General features: G+C 47.1%; 1 protein-coding gene across 1 annotated transcript in view; it reads right to left on the bottom strand.

Moving 5' to 3' along the window:
- LOC122363810 (potassium channel subfamily K member 18-like) overlaps window positions 1-24608 on the bottom strand; it is a 25920-nt gene extending 1312 nt beyond the window's left edge. Inside the window, exons 1-2 of the mRNA XM_043333537.1 lie at window positions 23756-24608; window positions 16826-16976 (exon numbers count right to left, since the gene is read on the bottom strand). Of these exons, the coding sequence (XP_043189472.1) occupies window positions 16826-16976; window positions 23756-24221 (617 nt within the window). The 5' untranslated portion in view covers window positions 24222-24608. The remainder of the gene's footprint in view (window positions 1-16825; window positions 16977-23755) is intronic.

Below are 24608 nucleotides of genomic sequence, written 5' to 3'. Positions count from 1 at the left end.
TGAGCCGGCGTGACGTCACGGACGGCGGCGGTGACGTCACTGAGCTCACGGTGAGCCCCGGAAGGTCGTTACGGTTCACGGCTCTAGGCTCTAACTCTAAGTGACATCAGTGTCTCATGGGTGGCAGCAAACCTAGAGAACGGCCGCTGAAAACAAAAGTAAAGAAGGAATTACAGCGGAATCGCAAAGAGAACAAATGTAAAAGTTAGCAGTCCAGTGCAGACATATGCCCCCCATTAGCGTTTGGAATGGCGTTGACCTGGCCGGAATGTGGGCATTTCATCATGCCGGACAGACCATGTCACAGTCTCCACAAAACGTCTCGGTCCGCAGCGAAACGTTGTGACAGCTGGCCAATAGATGGCGCCTGGCGGTAGCTCGATGTCCACCTAGAGTGCCCGGGCATGACTTTATTCGTGATACGTGTAGTGTCTACGCATGATAAATTAATTACCATTCGCACGCCGATTGCAACATAAGGTCGAGTAGGATTTTGCGTTTCCAGTCATTGGCTTTTTAATTTAAAATATTTTAAACAGGGACAGGTTGTAGGAATTTTCTCGCACCAACCGACTCAGATAGCGCAGTTGGGAGTTGAGACCACGAGCATGAGCAAAGAAAAACGTCATGATTTAGAAAGACAAACGGCGGCCTGGTGGCAGAAGATCAATGGTGGTTGTACAGGTGTGAGACGGCAGGTCAAATCCTGACAAATGGCACACCTCCGTCTCAGTCGGAAAGTAGACCCCAGCGGCCGGAGACGGTCATCACGGTCGGTCCCGCGGTAACGCAGGTTGTCGAGGTGACGGGCCGGCGCAGCGCACACTGGTCGGAAACGCCCTCACGAGAGGCCACGGGCGATTCCGGAGTTTCGGATTATTTTTTATATAGATCGATTTGAAATTGATCAAATTATTATACTTAGGCCAAAAAAACTAATTCGGGTAACCAAAAATAACTGTAATCAGCCCCCGAAGATGGGGTATCCCAGAACTCGGAAACTGACGCGGAGCAAGAGGTTTCTTGAGCCGGATATTCAGAGTCTTAATGCTGATAGACACCAAATTGAAATCCCACATATTATGCAGCAAAATGTTCGTTATGAAGTTGCCGACTGGTCAGTGCAAATTTTTTGGTATACTTTTTCCCTAACTAAGATTTACTGTAGCTTTTTTATGAAGGCTCTCCTACAGTGATTCTGGAATATAACTGCAAAGTTTAGGTAAGGAAACAACAGGTAGTCCCATCTAGTTCCACTCTGATTTTTTGTGAGATGAAGCAGGATTTAAATTTACACCAGGGCAACATAAAAGCTAACTGCGCATATTTGCGCAAAATTTGCAGGAGCCGCTCTTCCTACCCAACTACCGCCCGCCCCGCCCCAGTTTCGGCTCGGCCGCCGCGCCCGGCTTACGCTGACCTGTGTGGCCTGCACGCATCCATGCGTAGTTGACTGGTCATTAAAAACAGATGCGCTTGAGTTTATGAACTTTGTGAAAAGCACGTTTTATGTATGCATTTAGGTATGTATGCATTGACATCAAAAGCCTTCCACAAATTGCGTGGCAATTACGGCTTGCATTTAGAGAGCCTTGCTCATTGACAACCATCACTCGGCTGAAGAAGAAATTGAAACCTTCGTGAATATAAGACGCTGCAAATATAGGACACCTGTCACTGACGTCGGGTTACCTTGGGCCGTCTTTTTACATTAGCTCACAATTCCGGTATTTAACCCATGGCCGGACCGATTGGTTTTCTATATTGACCGGGGAGGGTTGGTAAGTACAACTCCCTCGCCGTTTCGCCTCTAATTGAGCTAGAGCCTCGCGGAAAAAACGAGCTTGTGTGCCGTTATAAGACGCAACAATTAGGTACTACCCGATTTTAAGGTCTTAGGTCAGCCAGTGGCCTCTTAGGTCAGGTAAGTGCCATAAGGCACGGGCTCGGTTTTAGGTTAATTACTTTGCCAAAAATGGTCGCACTGCCGCGATTTTGGCATCATCGTGTTTGTCTAGCTCAGGCGCGTTGAATGCTATACTTGGTGTTCGGGTGAAGTCAACTTAACCCTCGCCTGTATTGGTGTTTTTCCAGCCGCGAACGTATAAGGGGGGGGGGGGGTCCGTTGGACCCCCCTTGCCGTTTCGCCCCTGATCGAGCTAGAGCTTCGCGGAAAAAACGAGCGTGTTGCCCGTGACGAGAGGGAGCCGATGATACCCAATTTTAAGGTCCTAGGTCATTGGTTGACCTTGCAGGTCAGGTCAATGACCTAAAAGTCGGGAAAATCGGGACCTGTTAGAACGTCGCAAAGTGTAGCTGCTATGGGGTTTTTTGGGGTGCTGATCACGAATATCATGTTAGTTTTGATCACAGATGATGTCTTCATGCATTTAGTCCAGGTCGGCTCAGGTCAGGTCAGGTCAACCAGTAGGGGTCCTACCGGGTATTCCTAGTAGGTGTCAACCGCCTCTGACAGCTTCGTAACATGTTACGAAGGCACCAAAACTACTTCGTAAATGTTCATATGGTTGCTAAATTCGAATTCAGCTCCAAAAACTGGCCTAGAAACATGTAAAACTCGAAAAAGTGAACCGAGGTCATCAAAGGTCAATGACCTGACCTGACCTTCAGGTGACCTTGACACCCACCCTAATGCATGGGGGCAACACCATATCACATGTTTGAACGCTTGAAACCACGAAAAGACTGCAAACGCGCCGCTAATGCGAGCCGACATACGCCGAATCGCGATTCTGGCCAAACATGGTCTCGAAAAGTAGGTCACAGGTCAAAGGTCATTCGGGTCAGGGTCATGAAATTTTCAGGGTAAATGTAAAATTGAATAACGCGAAGGTACTGAAAGTTTCATCGCGATCGGCCGCTTTTTACGCGAGTTATTCGCGAAAAACCATGGGGGCGGTCCGTTCGACCCCCCTATACGGGCGAGGGTTAAGGTGTTAACCTCGGGTCAAGGTCAAGTCGGAGCCCCTCAGGTCACAAAAATGGTTGAAGGAGGTCATATCGCATATCATTCGATTCGGTAGGTCTTCCTGAGTCCAATGGTGGCTTTCCCGACTCTCTAGCTCCACCTGCTCAGGAGTTATTGACGAAAAACTTATATGGCCTTAGTGACGTCATAAATGACGTCACGCAAAGTCAACAATGCTAAAGTGAAGCACTGGACCTTGCAAGGAGTGCATGAAACCATTCCCGGTGCCCGAATAGCAGCTCCCAATTTCCCTTGTTGACTTAAAGTAGTGCTAGATCCTGTATTTTACTCAATTATGACGTCATAACTTAACAGGTTCACGTCATATATTTAGTGCTTGACATCCAAATGATAGCTTACATATGACAGAGAAGGTATGCAAAGTTTTATGAAGTTTGCTTCACTAGTTGTGGAATAACAAGCAAAAAACTTTTGCGGAAAGGCCGCTGGCCTCTCGCTGGAGCGTTTCCGACCAGTGTGCAGCGGGCCGGTCAGCGGCGCGGCCGGCACGCGGTGACCGGTCGCCCAGTTGGAGGGGACCCAGCCGGAGTGGCAGGCGGCGACACCGGCCGTCAGCCGGCCACCGGCTGCCAACTCCGCCGTCCGTCCGGCCGGCCGGTCGGCCCGCCCTCCGCCGCCGGCCGCCGGTCCGCGCGCTGACGGCTGCTCGCGGAGAAATGCGTCCGTCTCGGGGTCGGTCCGGCCCGGCCACCGGAGCTGCTCTGTGTCACGGACCGTCGGACTGCACTGGGCCGGACCGAGCCCTGAACTGCAGGCGGATGTGGCGGGGGGGACCAGACCACCCCGACGGCAGTGGTGTGACCGTCCGTCCGGACAGCAAACCAAACAACAGCGGACGTGTGCTGGGGCGTCAGCGAGACGACGGTCATCTTCACGTGACATTAACTCTCGCCATAGAATCCACTAGCCAAGCGCAGTAAAATGGAAACCATCCACGCACGACCGGACGCCGGGCTCGTGTTTTCTCACGGGACGCGTTCACGGCTTTACGAGGTGATCACGCTCCAGTATCGACGGGCGTCGGTTCTCACGGAGCTGGAGGGTTCCCACGGCCGGACCACGGCACCACAACGTCACTACAGCCTCATTCTGCACTGCGCAGCAGAAGCCATGGAATCTCCCCTAGCGTCTACCATGAGTAGGTACCGACCGATATATACCTACTCCTTTACCACGGCGCTTGCCACCGACTCTTATAAGGTGTTTGCTATAAAAATGTGCATGCTGCACTGTCTTCCCACGGAGTCTCCCACCGTTCCGCTGCCAGCAGTTGCAGCCCGCAGTGGTTTACTACGGCGTCTGGCACCGTTAATAACTATCCAGTACCTAAGTAGCAAACAATCGGTCATAAAGACGTCTCAGCCTCGCATTTCATTTCGACCCTAAGGCCATTCTCCAGGCACTGCTGATAACCAGGGCCTATTTTAACATGTTAACTGGGGGGGCAAATGCCCCCGCACTCAACAGAATTGCCCCCCTAGTCGTCGAGATTTGCCCACTATAAAAATGGGCATAAAGGAACAGGGTGACAAACATACTACGTAACTACTGTGACTTGTTTTGCAATGGATGTCAAATGAGTCAGTCTGTAAGTAAATGACCAGTGGTGTATCTAAGGGTGGGTCATATGGGTCATGACCCCCCACCCTCTTGGGGCCCGGGGACACCACAGGCCTGCCAGGGGCACCACCGGCCTGTCAGGGGCACCACAGGCCTGTTGGGAGCACCATCAGCCTAGCAAGAGCACCATAGGTCTGCCAGGGGAACCACAGACCTGCCAGGGGCCCCACCGGCCTCGCAGGGGCACCACCTTGGGCCTGTCAGGGGTACCACCACAGGCCCGCCAGGGGCACCATAGGCCTGCCAGAGGCACCATAGGCCTAGCAAGGGCGCCACGGACCTGTCAGGGGCACCAGAGGCCTAGTATGGACACCACATGCCTGGCAGGGACACCACCGGCCTCGCAGGGACTGGGACACCTTGGGCCTGTTAGTGGCACCACGTGCCTGTCGGGGACACTCCAGGCTTGTCAGGAGCACCACAGTCCTGTCAGGGCCCAGGGGCACCACCGGCCTCACGTGGACACCACCGGCCTCGCAAAGGCATCATGGGCCTGTCAGGGGCACCACGGGCCTGTCGTTGGAACTTCAGGCTTGTCAGGGGCACCACAGTTCTTTCAGATGCACCGGCGGCCTAGCACCATGGCACCATGTTTGGCCGAGGTCGCGATTCGGCGTATGTCGCCTCGCATTAGCCGCGCGTTTGCAGTCTTTTCGTGGTTTCAAACGTTCAAACATGGGATATGATGTAGCTCCCATGCATTAGGGTGGGTGTCAAGATCACCGGAAGGTCAGGTCAGATCATTTACCTTTGATGACCTCGGTTCACATTTTCGAGTTTTATATGTTTCTACTTTCTAGGCTAGTTTTTGGAGCTGAATTCGAATTAAGCAACCATTTGACGTCCGTGAAGTTAGCGTCGTATTCCGCGACGGATTCAGCGTCGAGTCCGAATTTCAACTAAACCCAACCTATCCGATGCAGTTTGGGACGCTGATTCCGAATATCGTATTCATTTCAAATTTCAAGGTCATCTTCAAGGTCAAATCAGGGATTGAAATTGAGTCCCCGATTTTTCCTACACCGATCGTCCGATCCGATTTCTGAAGGTCGCATTCGAAAGCTAGGGTCAGAATCTCGAATTCCCTAATATATACCTTATTAAAAATATTTGACCTTAAAGGTCAAATCACGGATTGAAATTTTGAGTCCCCAATTTTTTCTACACCGATCGCCCGATCCGGATTCTGATAGTCGCATTCGATAGGTAGGGTCAGAATCTCGAGTTCCCTAATATATACCTTATTAAAAATATTTGACCTTAAAGGTGAAATCACGGATTGAAATTTTGAGTCCCCCTATTTTTTCTACACCGATCGTCCGATCCAATTTCTGATGGTCGCATTCGATAGCTAGGGTCAAAATCTCGAGTTCCCTAATATATACCTTATTAAAAATATTTGACCTTAAAGGTCAAATCACGGATTGAAATTTTGAGTCCCCTATTTTTTCTACACCGATCGTCCGATCCGATTTCTGATGGTCGCATTCGATAGCTAGGGTCAGAATCTCGAGTTCCCTAATATATACCTTATTAAAAATATTTGACCTTAAAGGTCAAATCACGGATTAAAATTTTGAGTCCCCCAATTTTTTCTACACCGATCGTCCGATCCAATTTCTGATGGTCGCATTCGATAGCTAGGGTCAGAATCTCGAGTTCCCTTATATATACCTTATTAAAAATATTTGACCTTAAAGGTCAAATCACGGATTGAAATTTTGAGTCCCCCTATTTTTTCTACACCGATCGTCCGATCCGATTTCTGATGGTCGCATTCGATAGCTAGGGTCAGAATCTCGAGTTCCCTAATATATACCTTATTAAAAATATTTGACCTTAAAGGTCAAATTACGGATATTCGACCTTAAAGGTCACATCACGGATTGAAATTTTGAGTCCTCCGATTTTTTCTACACCGATCGTCCGATCCGATTTCTTAAGGTCGCATTCGATAGCTAGGGTCAGAATCTCAAATTCCCTAATATATACCTTATTAAAAATATTTGACCTTAAAGGTCAAATCACGGATTGAAATTTTGAGTCCCCCTATTTTTTTCTACACCGATCGTCCGATCCAATTTCTGATGGTCGCATTCGATAGCTAGGTTCAGAATCTCGAGTTCCCTAATATATACCTTATTAAAAATATTTGACCTTAAAGGTCAAATCACGGATTGAAATTTTGAGTCCCCCTATTTTTTCTACATCGATCGTCCGATCCAATTTCTGATGGTCGCATTCGATAGCTAGGGTCAGAATCTCGAGTTCCCTAATATATACCTTATTAAAAATATTTGACCTTAAAGGTCAAATCACGGATTGAAATTTTGAGACCCCAATTTTTTCTACACCGATCGTCCGATCCGATTTCTGATGGTCGCATTCGATAGCTAGGGTCAGAATCTCGAGTTCCCTAATATATACCTTTTTAAAAATATTTGACCTTAAAGGTCAAATCACGGATATTCGACCTTTAAGGTCACATTACGGATTGAAATTTTGAGTCCCCCGATTTTTTCTACACCGATCGTCCGATCCGATTTCTGAAGGTCGCATTCGATAGCTAGGGTCAGAATCTCGAATTCCCTAATATATACCTTATTTAAAATATGTGACCTTAAAGGTCAAATCACGGATTGAAATTTTGAGTCCCCTATTTTTTCTACACCGATCGTCCGATCCAATTTCTGATGGTCGCATTCGATAGCTAGGGTCAGCATCTCGAGTTCCCTAATATATACCTTATTAAAAAATATTTGACCTTAAAGGTCAAATCACGGATTGAAATTTTGAGTCCCCAATTTTTTCTACACCGATCGTCCGATCCGATTTCTGATGGTCGCATTCGATAGCTAGGGTCAGAATCTCGAGTTCCCTAATATATACCTTATTAAAAATATTTGACCTTAAAGGTCAAATCACGGATTGAAATTTTGAGTCCCCCTATTTTTTCTACCGATCGTCCGATCTAATTTCTGATGGTCGCATTCGATAGCTAGGGTCAGAATTTCGAGTTCCCTAATACATACCTTATTAAAAATATTTGACCTTAAAGGTCAAATCACGGATTGAAATTTTGAATCCCCCTATTTTTTCTACACCGATCGTTCGATCCAATTTCTGATGGTCGCATTCGATAGCTAGGGTCAGAATCTCGAGTTCCCTTAAATATACCTTATTAAAAATATTTGACCTTAAAGGTCAAATCACGGATTGAAATTTTGAGTCCCCTATTTTTTTCTACACCGATCGTCCGATCCAATTTCTGATGGTCGCATTCGATAGCTAGGTTCAGAATCTCGAGTTCCCTTATATATACCTTATTAAAAATATTTGACCTTAAAGGTCAAATCACGGATTGAAATTTTAAGTCCCCTATTTTTTCTACACCGATCGTCCGATCCAATTTCTGATGGTCGCATTCGATAGCTAGGGTCAGAATCTCGAGTTCCCTAATATATACCTTATTAAAAATATTTGACCTTAAAGGTCAAATCACGGATTGAAATTTTGAGTCCCCAATTTTTTCTACACCGATCGTCCGATCCGATTTCTGATGGTCGCATTCGATAGCTAGGGTAAGAATCTCGAGTTCGCTAATATATACCTTTTTAAAAATATTTGACCTTAAAGGTCAAATCACGGATATTCGACCTTAAAGGTCACATCACGGATTGAAATTTTGAGTCCCCCGATTTTTTCTACACCGATCGTCCGATCCGATTTCTGAAGGTCGCATTCGATAGCTAGGGTCAGAATCTCGAATTCCCTATAATATACCTTATTAAAAATATTTGACCTTAAAGGTCAAATCACGGATTGAAATTTTGAGTCCCCCTATTTTTTCTACACCGATCGTCCGATCCAATTTCAGATGTTCGCATTCGATAGCTAGGGTCAGAATCTCAAGTTCCCTAGTATATACCTTATTAAAAATATTTGACCTTAAAGGTCAAATCACGGATTGAAATTTTGAGTCCCCCTATTTTTCTACACCGATCGTCCGATCCAATTTCTGATGGTCGCATTCGATAGCTATGGTCAGAATCTCGAGTTCCCTAATATATACCTTATTAAAAATATTTGACCTTAAAGGTCAAATCACGGATTGAAATTTTGAGTCCCCCTATTTTATCTACACCGATCGTCCTATCCAATTTCTGATGGTCGCATTCGATAGCTAGGGTCAGAATCTCGAGTTCCCTGATATATACCTTATTAAAAATATTTGACCTTAATGGTCCAATCACGGATATTCGACCTTAAAGGTGACATCACGGATTGAAATTTTGAGTCCCCTATTTTTTCTACACCGATCGTCCGATCCAATTTCTGATGGTCGCGTTCGATAGCTAGGGTCAGAATCTCGAGTTCTCTAATATATACCTTATTAAAAATATTTGACCTTAAAGGTGAAATCACGGATTGAAATTTTGAGTCCCCATATTTTTTCTACACCGATCGTCCGATCCAATTTCTGATGGTCGCATTCGATAGCTAGGGTCAGCATCTCGAGTTCCCTAATACATACCTTATTAAAAATATTTGACCTTAAAGGTCAAATCACGGATTGAAGTTTTGAGTCCCCCTATTTTTTCTACGCCGATCGTTCGATCCAATTTCTGATGGTCGCATTCGATAGCTAGGGTCAGAATCTCGAGTTCCCTAATATATACCTTATTAAAAATATTTGACCTTAAAGGTCAAATCACGGATTGAAATTTTGAGTCCCCTATTTTTTCTACACCGATCGTCCAATCCAATTTCTGATGGTCGCATTCGATAGCTAGGGTCAGCATCTCGAGTTCCCTAATACATACCTTATTAAAAATATTTGACCTTAAAGGTCAAATCACGGATTGAAGTTTTGAGTCCCCCTATTTTTTCTACGCCGATCGTTCGATCCAATTTCTGATGGTCGCATTCGATAGCTAGGGTCAAAATCTCAAGTTCCCTAATATATACCTTATTAAAAATATTTGACCTTAAAGGTCAAATCACGGATTGAAATTTTGAGTCCCCCTATTTTTTCTACACCGATCGTCCGATCCAATTTCTGATGGTCGCATTCGATAGCTAGGGTCAGAATCTCAAGTTCCCTAATATATACCTTATTAAAAATATTTGACCTTAAAGGTCAAGTCACGGATTGAAATTTTGAGTCCCCATATTTTTTCTACACCGATCGTCCGATCCAATTTCTGATGGTCGCATTCGATAGCTAGGGTCAGAATCTCGAGTTCCCTAATATATACCTTATTAAAAATATTTGACCTTAAAGGTCAAATCACGGATTGAAATTTTAAGTCCCCTATTTTTTCTACACCGATCGTCCGATCCAATTTCTGATGGTCGCATTCGATAGCTAGGGTCAGAATCTCGAGTTCCCTAATATATACCTTATTAAAAATATTTGACCTTAAAGGTCAAATCACGGATTGAAATTTTGAGTCCCCAATTTTTTCTACACCGATCGTCCGATCCGATTTCTGATGGTCGCATTCGATAGCTAGGGTAAGAATCTCGAGTTCGCTAATATATACTTTTTAAAAATATTTGACCTTAAAGGTCAAATCACGGATATTCGACCTTAAAGGTCACATCACGGATTGAAATTTTGAGTCCCCCGATTTTTTCTACACCGATCGTCCGATCCGATTTCTGAAGGTCGCATTCGATAGCTAGGGTCAGAATCTCGAATTCCCTATAATATACCTTATTAAAAATATTTGACCTTAAAGGTCAAATCACGGATTGAAATTTTGAGTCCCCCTATTTTTTCTACACCGATCGTCCGATCCAATTTCAGATGTTCGCATTCGATAGCTAGGGTCAGAATCTCAAGTTCCCTAGTATATACCTTATTAAAAATATTTGACCTTAAAGGTCAAATCACGGATTGAAATTTTGAGTCCCCCTATTTTTCTACACCGATCGTCCGATCCAATTTCTGATGGTCGCATTCGATAGCTATGGTCAGAATCTCGAGTTCACTAATATATACCTTATTAAAAATATTTGACCTTAAAGGTCAAATCACGGATTGAAATTTTGAGTCCCCCTATTTTATCTACACCGATCGTCCTATCCAATTTCTGATGGTCGCATTCGATAGCTAGGGTCAGAATCTCGAGTTCCCTGATATATACCTTATTAAAAATATTTGACCTTAATGGTCCAATCACGGATATTCGACCTTAAAGGTGACATCACGGATTGAAATTTTGAGTCCCCTATTTTTTCTACACCGATCGTCCGATCCAATTTCTGATGGTCGCGTTCGATAGCTAGGGTCAGAATCTCGAGTTCTCTAATATATACATTATTAAAAATATTTGACCTTAAAGGTGAAATCACGGATTGAAATTTTGAGTCCCCATATTTTTTCTACACCGATCGTCCGATCCAATTTCTGATGGTCGCATTCGATAGCTAGGGTCAGCATCTCGAGTTCCCTAATACATACCTTATTAAAAATATTTGACCTTAAAGGTCAAATCACGGATTGAAGTTTTGAGTCCCCCTATTTTTTCTACGCCGATCGTTCGATCCAATTTCTGATGGTCGCATTCGATAGCTAGGGTCAGAATCTCGAGTTCCCTAATATATACCTTATTAAAAATATTTGACCTTAAAGGTCAAATCACGGATTGAAATTTTGAGTCCCCTATTTTTTCTACACCGATCGTCCAATCCAATTTCTGATGGTCGCATTCGATAGCTAGGGTCAGCATCTCGAGTTCCGTAATACATACCTTATTAAAAATATTTGACCTTAAAGGTCAAATCACGGATTGAAGTTTTGAGTCCCCCTATTTTTTCTACGCCGATCGTTCGATCCAATTTCTGATGGTCGCATTCGATAGCTAGGGTCAGAATCTCGAGTTCCCTAATATATACCTTATTAAAAATATTTGACCTTAAAGGTCAAATCACGGATTGAAATTTTGAGTCCCCCTATTTTTTCTACACCGATCGTCCGATCCAATTTCTGATGGTCGCATTCGATAGCTAGGGTCAGAATCTCAAGTTCCCTAATATATACCTTATTAAAAATATTTGACCTTAAAGGTCAAGTCACGGATTGAAATTTTGAGTCCCCATATTTTTTCTACACCGATCGTCCGATCCAATTTCTGATGGTCGCATTCGATAGCTAGGGTCAGAATCTCGAGTTCCCTAATATATACCTTATTAAAAATATTTGACCTTAAAGGTCAAATCACGGATTGAAATTTTGAGTCCCCTATTTTATCTACACCGATCGTCCTATCCAATTTCTGATGGTCGCATTCGATAGCTAGGGTCAGAATCTCGAGTTCCCTGATATATACCTTATTAAAAATATTTGACCTTAATGGTCCAATCACGGATATTCGACCTTAAAGGTCACATCACGGATTGAAATTTTTAGTCCCCTATTTTTTCTACACCGATCGTCCGATCCAATTTCTGATGGTCGCGTTCGATAGCTAGGGTCAGAATCTCGAGTTCTCTAATATATACCTTATTATAAATATTTGACCTTAAAGGTCAAATCACGGATTGAAATTTTGAGTCCCCATATTTTTTCTACACCGATCGTCCGATCCAATTTCTGATGGTCGCATTCGATAGCTAGGGTCAGCATCTCGAGTTCCCTAATACATATCTTATTAAAAATATTTGACCTTAAAGGTCAAATCACGGATTGAAATTTTGAGTCCCCTATTTTTTCTACGCCGATCGTTCGATCCAATTTCTGATGGTCGCATTCGATAGCTAGGGTCAGAATCTCGAGTTCCCTAATATATACCTTATTAAAAATATTTGACCTTAAAGGTCAAATCACGGATTGAAATTTTGAGTCCCCTATTGTTTCTACACCGATCGTCGGATCCATTTTCTGATGGTCGCATTCGATAGCTAGGGTCAGAATCTCGAGTTCCCTTATATATACCTTATTAAAAATATTTGACCTTAAAGGTCAAATCACGGATTGACATTTTGAGTCACCCAATTTTTTCTACACCGATCGTCCGATCCGATTTCTGATGGTCGCATTCGATAGCTAGGGTCAGAATCTCGAGTTCTCTAATGTATACCTTATTAAAAATATTTGACCTTAAAGGTCAAATCACGGATATTCGACCTTTAAGGTCACATCACGGATTGAAATTTTGAGTCCCCCGATTTTTTCTACACCGATCGTCCGATTCGATTTCTGAAGGTCGCATTCGATAGCTAGGGTCAGAATCTCGAATTCCCTAATATATACCTTATTAGAAATATTTGACCTTAAAGGTCAAATCACGGATTGAAATTTTGAGTCCTTTAACCTTTAAGGTCAAATATTTTTAATAAGGTATGTATTAGGGAACTCGAGATTCTGACCCTGGCTATCGAATGCGACCATCAGAAATTGGATCGGACGATCGGTGTAGAAAAAATAGGGAGACTAAAATTTCAATCCGTGATTTGACCTTTAAGGTCAAATATTTTTAATAATGTATATCTTAGGGAACTCGAGATTCTGACCCTAGCTATGGAATGCGATCATCAGAAATTGGATCGGACGATCGGTGTAGAAAAAATAGGGGGACTCAAAATTTCAATCCGTGATTTGACCTTTAAGGTCAAATATTTTTAATAAGGTATATATTAGCGAACTCGAGATTCTGACCCTAGCTATCGAATGCGACCATCAGAAATTGGATCGGACGATCGGTGTAGAAAAAATAGGGGGACTCAAAATTTTAATCCGTGATTTGACCTTTAAGGTCAAATATTTTTAATAAGGTATATATAAGGGAACTCGAGATTCTGACCCTAGCTATCGAATGCGACCATCAGAAATTGGATCGGACGATCGGTGTAGAAAAAATAGGGGGACTCAAAATTTTAATCCGTGATTTGACCTTTAAGGTCAAATATTTTTAATAAGGTATATATTAGGGAACTCGAGATTCTGACCCTAGCTATCGAATGCGACCATCAGAAATCGGATCGGACGATCGGTGTAGAAAAAATAGGGGGACTCAAAATTTCAATCCGTGATTTGACCTTTAAGGTCAAATATTTTTAATAAGGTATATATTAGGGAACTCGAGATTCTGACCCTAGCTATCGAATGCGACCATCAGAAATTGGATCGGACGATCCGTGTAGAAAAAATAGGGGGACTCAAAATTTTAATCCGTGATTTGACCTTTAAGGTCAAATATTTTTAATAAGGTATATATTAGGGAATTCGAGATTCTGACCCTAGCTTTCGAATGCGACCTTCAGAAATCGGATCGGACGATCGGTGTAGGAAAAATCGGGGACTCAATTTCAATCCGTGATTTGACCTTGAAGATGACCTTGAAATTTGAAATGAATACGATATTCGGAATCAGCGTCCCAAACTGCATCGGATAGGTTGGGTTTAGTTGAAATTCGGACTCGACGCTGAATCCGTCGCGGAATACGACGCTAACTTCACGCACGTAACCATTTGACCATTTACGAAGTAGTTTTGGTGCCTTCGTAACATGTTACGAAGCTGTCAGAGGCGGTTGCCACCTACTACGAATACCCGGCACTCCCTTACTGGTTGACCTGACCTGACCTGACCTGGCCTAAATGCATGAAGACATCATCTATGATCATAACTAACATGATATTCGTGATCAGCACCCCGAAAAACCATAGCAGCCACTCTTTACGACGCTCTAACAGGTCCCGATTTTCCCGACTTTTGGGTCAATGACCTGACCTGGAAGGTCAACCGATGACCTAGGACCTTAAAATTGGGTATAATCGGCTTCCTTTTATCACGGGCAACACGGTCGTTTTTTCCGCGAAGCTCTAGCTCGATCAGGGGCGAAACGGCAAGGGGGAGGGTCCAACGGACCCCCCCCCCCTATACGCTCGCTACTGGAAACACCAATACGGGCGAGGGTTAATGGATTATTAAAGACAATTTTCCAGGTTGCCCCCCCCCCCAGTCAAATTCCCTTAAAATAGGCTCTGCACCGGTTGAACGGTGCCGCGTGAGCTACTTCAAACGTGACTGAAACGTGAAAGGTTATTCGCATGAAGAAGTTAAGAAAATAGCAACAACCATTCCGCACTAACTTAATGTTCTGTCAAACGTACAAAATAACAATTTTCGAGTCAATGAACGTGTACCGTTCAGCCTCTCTATTGTGTTCGGCTCAATAGCAGTGTCTGCCGGAATTTACGGCGCGTTCTGCCGTGACGCTGTGTTGTGACGCCGCGTGACGGCTGGTGACGGTGCCGTGACGGTCGTCCGTCACCTGTCCGGCAGGCCGCGGGCCGGGCGTGCCGTCCCGAATGACACCCCGCGGAGCCTCGCTCCGCCCCGACCCCGCCCGGCGTGCCAGACCCGACCGTCGCGTACGCCGCTCGGAGACGGGAATCGCTGCGCATCTTGCCAGAGCGGAGCAGACGGGCAACTAGTAAATGAAAGGCACCTGGTGACTTTTCAGCTGCTCCACAATGACATGAGACAGACACTAAGGCCAAAAACTGACGAAGGAATTGATCTGATCGAAGTCGCAACGGTCACCGACACATTCGTCACGAAACAAATAAGCATTTTGAAGCGGCGATAAATATTATCCGACATGAGTATGTATGCAAGCATTAAAGGGACCCTCCCACCTTCAAAAAAGTTTATGAATTGGCATGAAAGTGATGTCGCTCGGTTCAGAAAGAGCGAAAACAAATATCTACCAAATTTCACCGAAAAATATCCACCGGTTTTCAAGATATTATACTTTTACTTTTGTTTACTTTTTTGGTATCTCCGCTGTTTCTAGCGACTTTATTTTAGAAGTGCGGCGTTTGCGGCAGATGTTGCGCGCAAATAGCATATACCACCGCGTGCTACAAAACGTTTTAGTCAAGCATTTAACCCTCGCCCTGGCAGGGCATTTTTCATAACACGGCCTGGCAGGGGGGGGTCGATGCGACCCCCCCCCTCGCGATTGGCTCCTATGGCACCTAGAAACACCAAATTTGGTAGGTAGGTGGGCCCCCTGGAGTTCTCGCCCCTGTGCAAATTTGGTTGCTCTAGGTCAATATTTAGGGGGGTTTGGGGGGTATAAATGCAAAAATTTCGCTAAAAACAGGTCAAAAGTTTTTCGCTTATAACTTTTGATCTAATTAAGATAGAGCAAAAAGAAAAGCACCAGTGAACTCAGCACGTCAAGGCGCGTCGAATGATATACTTTTTAGATTGCTTAAGTGTACTTAAAGTTTTTCTTAAATTTTAAGTAAACTTAAATTAATAAATTAAGTTAAAGTTAACCAAATTGCATCATATCGCATATCATTCGATTCGGCTGATCACCAGGAACACAATGATACCATTTTTTAAGCTCTAGCGTCATTATGTGCCAAGTTATTGGCAAAAACGTCATTTGACCTCAGTTGACCTCATTTGACCTGACCCATGGATAAGTACACCAAACAAAGAAGCACCAAGTGACCTGCTGTTAAGTACTTTGGTTTCAAAGCACAAAAGTGATAGAACGAAGCGGATATCTCCAGTATTTTCCGAATTTAGTATTTTCCCATAGGCTTAACATTACGACGTTATGACCTCTAACTGACCTCAGGTCAGTGACCTCAAAAAACCCGAACTATATGTAATACAACTCGGTGACCTTAGCACATCCTGAAAGTTTGAAGGAAATCAGTGCAAAACTGTGAGTTGGACAGGTGCAAAAAGAAAATTGAAATTTGACCATGACCTTGTACCGGTTTTTCTGACCTGGTGACCTGACCCAAGGTCACACGGACCTGAAATTTTCAGGTCATATGTAAAAAGGTTGCCCCATAGGCTGTGCCAAATTTGGCGGCGCTGCGCGCCGCCGTTTTTACGCTATCCTCGAAAAACCTTAGGGGGGGGGTCGCATCGACCCCCCCCTGCCAGGGCGAGGGTTAAAAATCGTTAGATATCTGCTCTGACGTCACACATTCAGAGGGGTATTCCTAAGCATTAGCCCCTCTGAATCAAAATGCTGCAATTTTGAAATTCAATATTTCCGATTTAAGGCATTTCTCGATGTTGTGAGTGCCGAAACCGGTAATTGTGAGCCAGGGACCCCATTTTGGCTATCGCAACTCAAATCTAATGTTAAGGTGGGAGGGTCCCTTTAAAGGTTCATATGTACATAGACGTTGGAAAAATTATGTACTTACCGGAGCATTTTGAAATAGACGAACTTGAAGCAGTTGGCGAGCACTGCTCCCACGTTGGACATGTAGAGTAGCATCAGCGGGATGCCCACGATGGCGTAGATGATTGTGCAGATCTTGCCCCAGGTGGTGTGCGGCGTCAGGTAGCCGTAACCTGCGCGTGGACAGAGAGATCAACCGTCAGATAATCCAGCTAAGGGTCAGAGTGGTCGGCATTGCCCGTTTCATTGTTTTGGCCAGACAAATCAGGCCAAAACTCGGCTAAATTTTTCATATTCATCGTTTAATTACTCTGCTGATTCGTGGAATACGGCCATACGAAGCCAGATGTGGAGTATTTATTACCAATGAGCGCACCAATGGAACGTTTAATCTGTGGCTTATGATGTGGCCTTCAATCCCATCATTCAGTGGATCCGGTTATATTGGCCCGGAAATGTATCTCCGGTATTACCAGTTCGTGCGGCTCGCCGTAGAGCAGTAAGCGCGGCCCCGTGCTCGGCGACCGAAACTGCCGCCGTCTCTGACCTTCGGCCGTCGTGACCGATGACCCGTGACCGGTGACCGGGTGACCGCGGCTGGCTTTCTGAGAGGCACCCTGTCATCCGATGACTCCTCGCCCAGGTCCGGGAGCACGTGACGGCGGCGCCCCGCGCTGACGAGCGTCATTACTGCGGCCCACGAGCGGTGGCCCGCCGGGGAGCCTGTTTGTTTGCACGGGGTCCTCGGCGGCCCGCCGACCGCCCGCGGCGGCAGATGGGCCCGCAGGTCGGCTGAGGTCAGACTCCGTCCGACGGCGGCGGTTCGGTCACGTGACAGTGCCCCTGAGCCCGGGGCGCTGGTGGGGCGTCCCTGTGAGGTGGGAGGGACGGGCCGCGATCCATCAGGCGGGCGGACACCGCGCGTCATGTCTGGCCGGCTCGGTGGCGACAGTGGCCGGCCGGCTGCTCCATCTCGGCTGTCCGCCCCCGCCCCTGCCAGAGGAGGAATCACGCCCCGACACACCGGCTCCAGACGAACACCGCCGTCCGATCACCCGAGCGAACCGTCTCAGAAATCCGGACGCCGTCACGGCCGATGTGTGTGTAGTTTCCGAAGCGGCATTCGTCAGTGTCAGAGGTTGTTTACTGTCGACGGGGGATCATCGGCAGCGCGGCGGACCCGCTCATCTGTCGGGACTGCAGGCGGTGGGATGATGCCGTATGTGTGTATGGAGGCGGGTGGGAGAGAGGAGAGTAGCGTGGGTGGGACAAACGACGTGCACAACACGCCGATGGACTATGAGGATCGTGGCAGCTCTTATATTTAATTATTGGCATTGACAACCGGGTGAGACATGGGATAAGTGCAGAAATGTGATCTCAGAGTCGAGTGCTGCAATAGTCTGATTTCCTGACGACACGCACTAATTCTGAAATTTATATGTTGAAACGGCACGCCCGTTATCAGTACATGCCTCTTAACATTGTATTATTACCTGCATCATTTCCTGGTATATTTCCTGCATCACACATTATTCCCGATTTCGCAGCGCCAATCGACAGCAAAAATGCCCTAAAAGGTTATAACTACTAACGTTTCATAGGCATAACCCGCCAGCAGTTGCGCTGCGCCGCCGTATAAACGCCTGCATCTATACTGTGCCGCAAAGCAAACGCCTGCTAAGTAGGCTGCACCGCAATGCCCGTAAAAGCGTCTGCGCTGCACTAGACTCGTTCAACGGCCGTGGACGCGTTGTGCGGCACTGCAACGTCGTGGTAACGTAGCTGGACTCAGTGAAGTCTATCATTGCAGTAAATGCTAGATAATTAGGAGGACCAAGGTGTAGCAGAGAATTTGCTTTATTGGTAATTGTCGGGACGTTTTCAATTAACAGGTCGGTCAGAAAAGTCACCATGGTCGTGACAAGATATCCAGCACGGACAGGTTGAGTGTGGTCGAGGTTCCTGAGCTGAGAGAGAGCTGATGGAGATATGACGCCGCTCCATATGATTTATCAGCGGTGCCCCAATGGGCGACGAGCGCCGGCGAGATTAATTGTTCCGGAGACACGGAACGAGCCGAGCACGGGCCGCCGCCGCCCGGGAGACGGCATGGCGGACCGTGTCCCCTGTCGCTCGCCGCCAGCCGTCAGCTCGCGGCCCGATTAGTCAACGGAGCTCCGACAATCGCTCACTGTCGCCCGACGTCCTACCATATGACAGCCAGCGCGGACAAACATAGCTGCAGAAAGGTGACCGTACAACCTCAACCCTAAACGACTCAGCTGTTGTCGGTTTAAATCGGAGCAATTAATAAGTACAGCAATATGTCGCCACTATATATGTCCACAGATAGAAGCCAGGGGACCGTAGATGTCAGTTTTGTTTTCGCAATCATTTCATATTCGTGATTCGTGAAGGCCCCCAGTTCGGTGAAAACACTCTCGGGAACCAAGCCCGGTCAGAACTGATCCGCTCGTCATGATTTGGAGCCTCAGAGGGCTCTCGTCTGTACGTATTATACTATCCGTCAGTAACGTGGATCCTGGAGCACACACCAGAGTTCCGAAAGATAGTATCGTCTGTAGGGGAGATCCGTGTAAGACGCCCAGGGTCGGTAAGAGGCCCCATCGCTTTTTTTACCAAACCAATAATGTTATTTATTTTTTAATGTACTTGTAAAGCAGAAGCCCTCTTGAAACAACAACTCACGAAACCTGAGGTATCAGGTGCGTCGCAGAGACTTTTGGTAAGCCTGTTTCTGTTTTTGCCCCTTTACTTGCCAGATATATGCATCTTTATCACCCTTATATTAATATCTGAAAAAACAATGGCTATCAAATGCAATCTTATCTCATCGAAATTTGTCACATGTTAGCTTCAGAATAGACCATGTTCTGGTGCGCTGCAAATGTCTCATAAACCATAAAGATTGTGACGTTAAAACACTGCATTTTTTTAAGAGGCCCTCCCTTCGAGGATGATAAAACGCCCCCCCGATAAAAAATGCCCCCGATGCTAAAACGCCTGCACCTGCGGCAGGCGTGGCATTCTTTTTTCAAGGAGTTTGTTTTTGTTTCTTTTTTCTGTTTCTTTTCTTAGAGGTAATAGGTACAATTTTCGTTGGTCATCAGCGTTTGGTTGTGCTAGTTTTCGCATTGTTCGAGCGCTTTGGAAGTGTTATTGGTTTCGACAACACCGTATTTGCTTAGCGTTTCGAAATAAAAGGCCTTGCAGCTGTGTTCGCAAAGCGTCTTTTACAAGTCGACTTGACTTGTAAAACGCCCGAGGGGGGGGTCTTACCATACCCATAGGCCATAGTGTAAGAGGCCCTTTTGCAACTTTTTCCGAAATGTTAAAGTTTACGGTTTGTGTACCCCCTAGATTCATTTTGAATGCAAATATGTATGGGAAAATGATGCATGCTCACAGCGCATGCACACGTTAGCTCTTAAATATTATCATTTGTCTAAAAATAGCAACTGAGCTTAAGGGGGGGCCTCCTGCACCACTCTCCCCTACATAGTCTGTACCGCAGACACCGTGCAGGTCTGTGCCAGCCGTCGTTCGCGAGTATAATGGAGGACACCTGTCTTTGATAGCTATGTTGCAGGCACTTTAGAAAATCAGTCATTTTGTAAAATGCCTAGGCATTTTGCAAAATGACTGATTTTCCAGGCTTTTTGCAAAAAGCCTAGGCATTTTACAAAATGACTGACTCTCCAGTCATTTTGCAAAATGCCTAGGCATTTTACAAAATACCTAGCCATTTTACAAAATGACTGAGCAGCGTGTTGTAGATACGAGTATCTAATTATATACGTTTTGGTAGCGTGTAGGTGGACCGAGGAGTCCAGCATTATGACCAGAGGAGTCCAGCAATGGGAAGTCCATACCTACCTCTATTTTGAGAAGTGCAGGCCCGCGACATTTCCAACCCCCACGTCAGCGACGCTGCTGGATTTAAAATGATCGATCTGGAGCGTCAACAAACGACTGGCCCTATGCCGGCCTGCATCTGTAAAACTATTAGAGGTCGCGAGGATTCGATCCCACACACTTAGGCGTTAGTGTCTTCTGAAACCAACGCTCTCGTCCTACGCCAAGCGACCTGATGATTCTCCTGATGTGGAGCTTGATACTCGTATTTTTAACTGGGACCATGCAAGTAGGTACTCAAAGCTGTTGCCACAGAACAAAATTAATCGTGTTTTGTTCATTATTGCTTTAATATTCATTGTGATCAGAAAGCTTTTTTATTCCAAAGAAAAGTTAGGAAGAAAACCTAAACAATAATGCTGTAAACAATTGCGTGGACTAGGCCTAGGGTAGACTTGTTGAAGTTCCTTAGAGCCAATGAGCGCTGTCTAGTCAACTGAGGAGGGGAGGGGTGGTCCACACTGGGCTTAAGCCACACAATGCTTTATGCTACAGTCGAGTCTGCAACTCAACCTGGTCGTTACTCAGCATTGTCGTCATCACAGAGCTTCAAATCGATCAGCTACAGACTGAACACGTTCCTATAGGGTATAGGAAGACGTCCAAAAACTGTTGGCCATAGTAGGTATCTGTAGTGAGATCTACGTTCCATGCTGGTCAGGCATTTTGCAAAATGCCTAGTCATTTTGTAAAATGGCTAGCCATTTTGAAAAAAAGCCTGGTTGCGTTCAGTCATTTTTCAAACAGCCGTCTTTTTGTAAAATGCCTAGGCATTTTACAAAATGACTGATTTTCTAAAGTGCCTGCAACAGCTATACCATGGAGGGCGCCCGTCCGCACCAGCCCGTGCCGTGTAGGGCGCCCGTCTAATGGTTCCCGTGTGACGGGGGTGCCCGTCCGCCCCTGCAGGCATGACGGAGGGCTAGACGTGGTCTTTGCCGGCCCGTGCGCTGTAGGGCACCCGTCTAGCCTGTGGTGTCCCGTGGGGGGGGGGGGGCACCCGTCTGAGCCGGCCCGTGCGCTGTAGGGCGCCCGTCTCAGTCTGTGGTGCCCCGTGTAACGGCGGGTGCCCGTCTCAGCCTGTGATGTCCGTGTGTCAGGGGGCGCCCGTCTGCGCCGGCCCGTGCGCCGCACAGTACCCCGTTGGCCCGGTGTGACGCGGCCCGGTCAACCCGCTGAAATACTGGGCCATCGCGGTGAAACAACGCAACTATAACGACCGCCCGACGTCTTGGACTACTCCAAAACCAACAGATTTCGGCCGAGTGGCTACCAGCGACCGACGCTCAATGTCGGCTCTAAATAGTCCGAGGTACACAGTGTGAACACCGCGTGGCCTGATCCCATTCCCGGAGAACTATGTACTTACAGGTCGGTGAGACCGAGACGGGGTCGCGAGACGAGAGTCGGAGAACGGCTATTGACGGAGCTAATCCAGTGTGGCAAAACACCAGGGTGCCATCACCAGTGAACTCGACGTGGTTTTAACAGACACAAAATGGTGTCTTATTCTTCCGTAATGTGATGACAGATAGGTGTCTGTCAAAACTATCGTTTTCACCGTGGAGAAACAAACATGTTTTATAATGGATCAGCAGCACGGCGTAATTTAAACACTGGCCGGTAGGTATGTTGATAGTGAAAACGATGTCACTGACACCCAGGTGACATTTACAAGTCAATTAGCGTTTTACAGCGAGGGTGCTGAAAAATAAACCTTGCTACGTCGGCGCTTTGAATGAGTCTGAAATCCCGGCTCGGTTGACAAAAACGCCCGGCCGCTGACGGAGCTTGACGGGCACAGGTCGGTCGCGCAGTGGCGCCTGACGCCGCGGGGCGGGCCACGCCGTTCTCCGACCGGTGACGGCAGCACGCCGCCCCGGGCCGCTCCGTCGGCCGTGCGCGCCGAGAGGCCGCCTCTGTTTTGCCAGGTATAAACAGTGGGGTGGGTCGAACGGCCGCGATTCCGCACTGGCTGACGGACCGCCCGCCCCGCGGGATGCCACCAACAAAGCGCCCCTGAGCGCGCCGGGCTCGCGGACAAAGCGCCGCGGCCGCGCCGTGTATTTAGCGAAGGTGGGCGCTCCTCCCGATGATCGTCGACCCTCCAAACACCTGTCGACGTCCCTCGGAGGTGGGCGGACGGCCACCGCCGACGGAAGCCGTCACTTGGCTGCAGGATCTGTCCCGGCGGAGAGGCACGCTCCAGGGAGACACGCCCGAAATTTTCTGCATTCTGGTGAATCACGGTCCACAAAAACCCGAATTCCTCCTTCATGAATTGTGCAAATGCCTTAGTAAGGTAAAATTCATATGAAGGTGAAGAGAAAACGCCCCGATATCCGCGATTTTCGGTAAATAAACACTTTTTACCATTTTGTACCTTCTTTTCTGTTAATGAAAGGTAAAATAATAGCTATCCCGCACCGTAGACAGTCAGTGGCGGCGGAACACCTTCAATTAAAGGGAGGCGGGGGCACCGCCGACTTTTGGTCCCATTCTTTCCATGCAACGCGCATAGGGGCGGGCTTATGTTAAAATGCCAAAAGCAAAGGGGGGGGGGGCACGGTGCCCCGGTGTCCCCCCCCCCCGTTCCGCCGCCTATGTAGACAGTGTTTACAATTGCTTCACGTGCAAAGAGAGAAAATTATCAGATGTCGTTTAACTGATTTGTTAAACGTTTAGACGATTAACAAACTTTTAAACGTCTAGTAGACATTTCGTCTAGTCTGAAATATGTCGTATTTTTTACATAAAAGCATTTTTACCTTAAGCGCCCGAAAGAAATCGCGGTATGGGATAAAAATAAAACCATTAAACTGCTATAGGTACAAAAATCTTTTAAACGTCTCTCCTATAGGTACGGCTCGACGTTTAAAAAAGTTGTTCTAGGTACCTACTCGTGGTTCAATACCTATGCCTATAGGTTATCGTCCTTCTCGAATCAATAACGAAAAAACAGCCACTGTGGATCCCGACTTTGGTCGTGTCACTGCCGCGTCGCCCCTCTCACCTATGGTTGAGTAGATGGATATGCAGTAGATGATGGAGGACGGCACCGTCCAGATGCTCTGGTCGCTGCTGCCGCCCAGGTAGCCGCGGCGCACAAACTCGATGACGTCCTGCTGGTATTCGGCCGTCAGGTTGGTCACCAGTCGCCACCAGTCCGGCTCTGTGACGTTGAACTGGTTCATCTGGCGGGTGAGCTCCCAGAGGTCGCGCGCCGTCGTCTCGCGGTGCATCTCGACGTGCGCGGTCAGCTGCCGGTCGTACTCGGCCTCCGTGTGCCGGAACACGAACGCGCCGCTCACCGTGTAGCCCAGCAGCAGGCAGCCCACGCCCACCTGGTTGAACAGGAAGATGATGGTCTGCCGGCAGATCTCGGCCAGAGTCTGTCGGATGGTGCGACCCAGTGGACGGTGCCGGTCCTCGCTCAGTCGCAGACGGTCCTTTTGCCGCTTCGAGTAGGCTGACTGCATGGCTGCGGCAGCCGCGGGCCTCCCCGGGCCGGGTCGGGCCTCAGACGGTCACCCACCAATCAGGCACCTCCGGTGCACCGCAGAACACCGCGATGTGCTCTAAGGTCGTCACGCCGAGCCAGCGACTCTCAACACGCGCCACGTCGGGCCCGCCGCACCCACATCGCTACCGGACCCGTCCCGACCGCCGCCGGCGCGCGCTCGACGGTTCACTGAGCGCGCCGTCGAGTCCGACGAACGGCGGTAGGGGCGGAGGCCAGCTGGGCGGTGGCGGCGGTGGCGGAGCGGCTAACGCGCCCTGACTGCCGCGGATCAAACCAGGGCCTCGGTGTGGCAGATAGTTTGTTTTCTTAAATCAGTTTAATTAAGTCCCGATAAAAGTGCACC

This window comes from Amphibalanus amphitrite, unplaced genomic scaffold (genome assembly GCF_019059575.1).
Source record: "Amphibalanus amphitrite isolate SeventyFive unplaced genomic scaffold, NRLGWU_Aamphi_draft 000640F_arrow, whole genome shotgun sequence".
Classification (NCBI taxonomy): domain Eukaryota; kingdom Metazoa; phylum Arthropoda; class Thecostraca; order Balanomorpha; family Balanidae; genus Amphibalanus; species Amphibalanus amphitrite.
The sequence above is the reverse complement of the archived record's forward strand: the minus strand, read 5'-3'. Positions and strand labels throughout refer to the sequence as shown.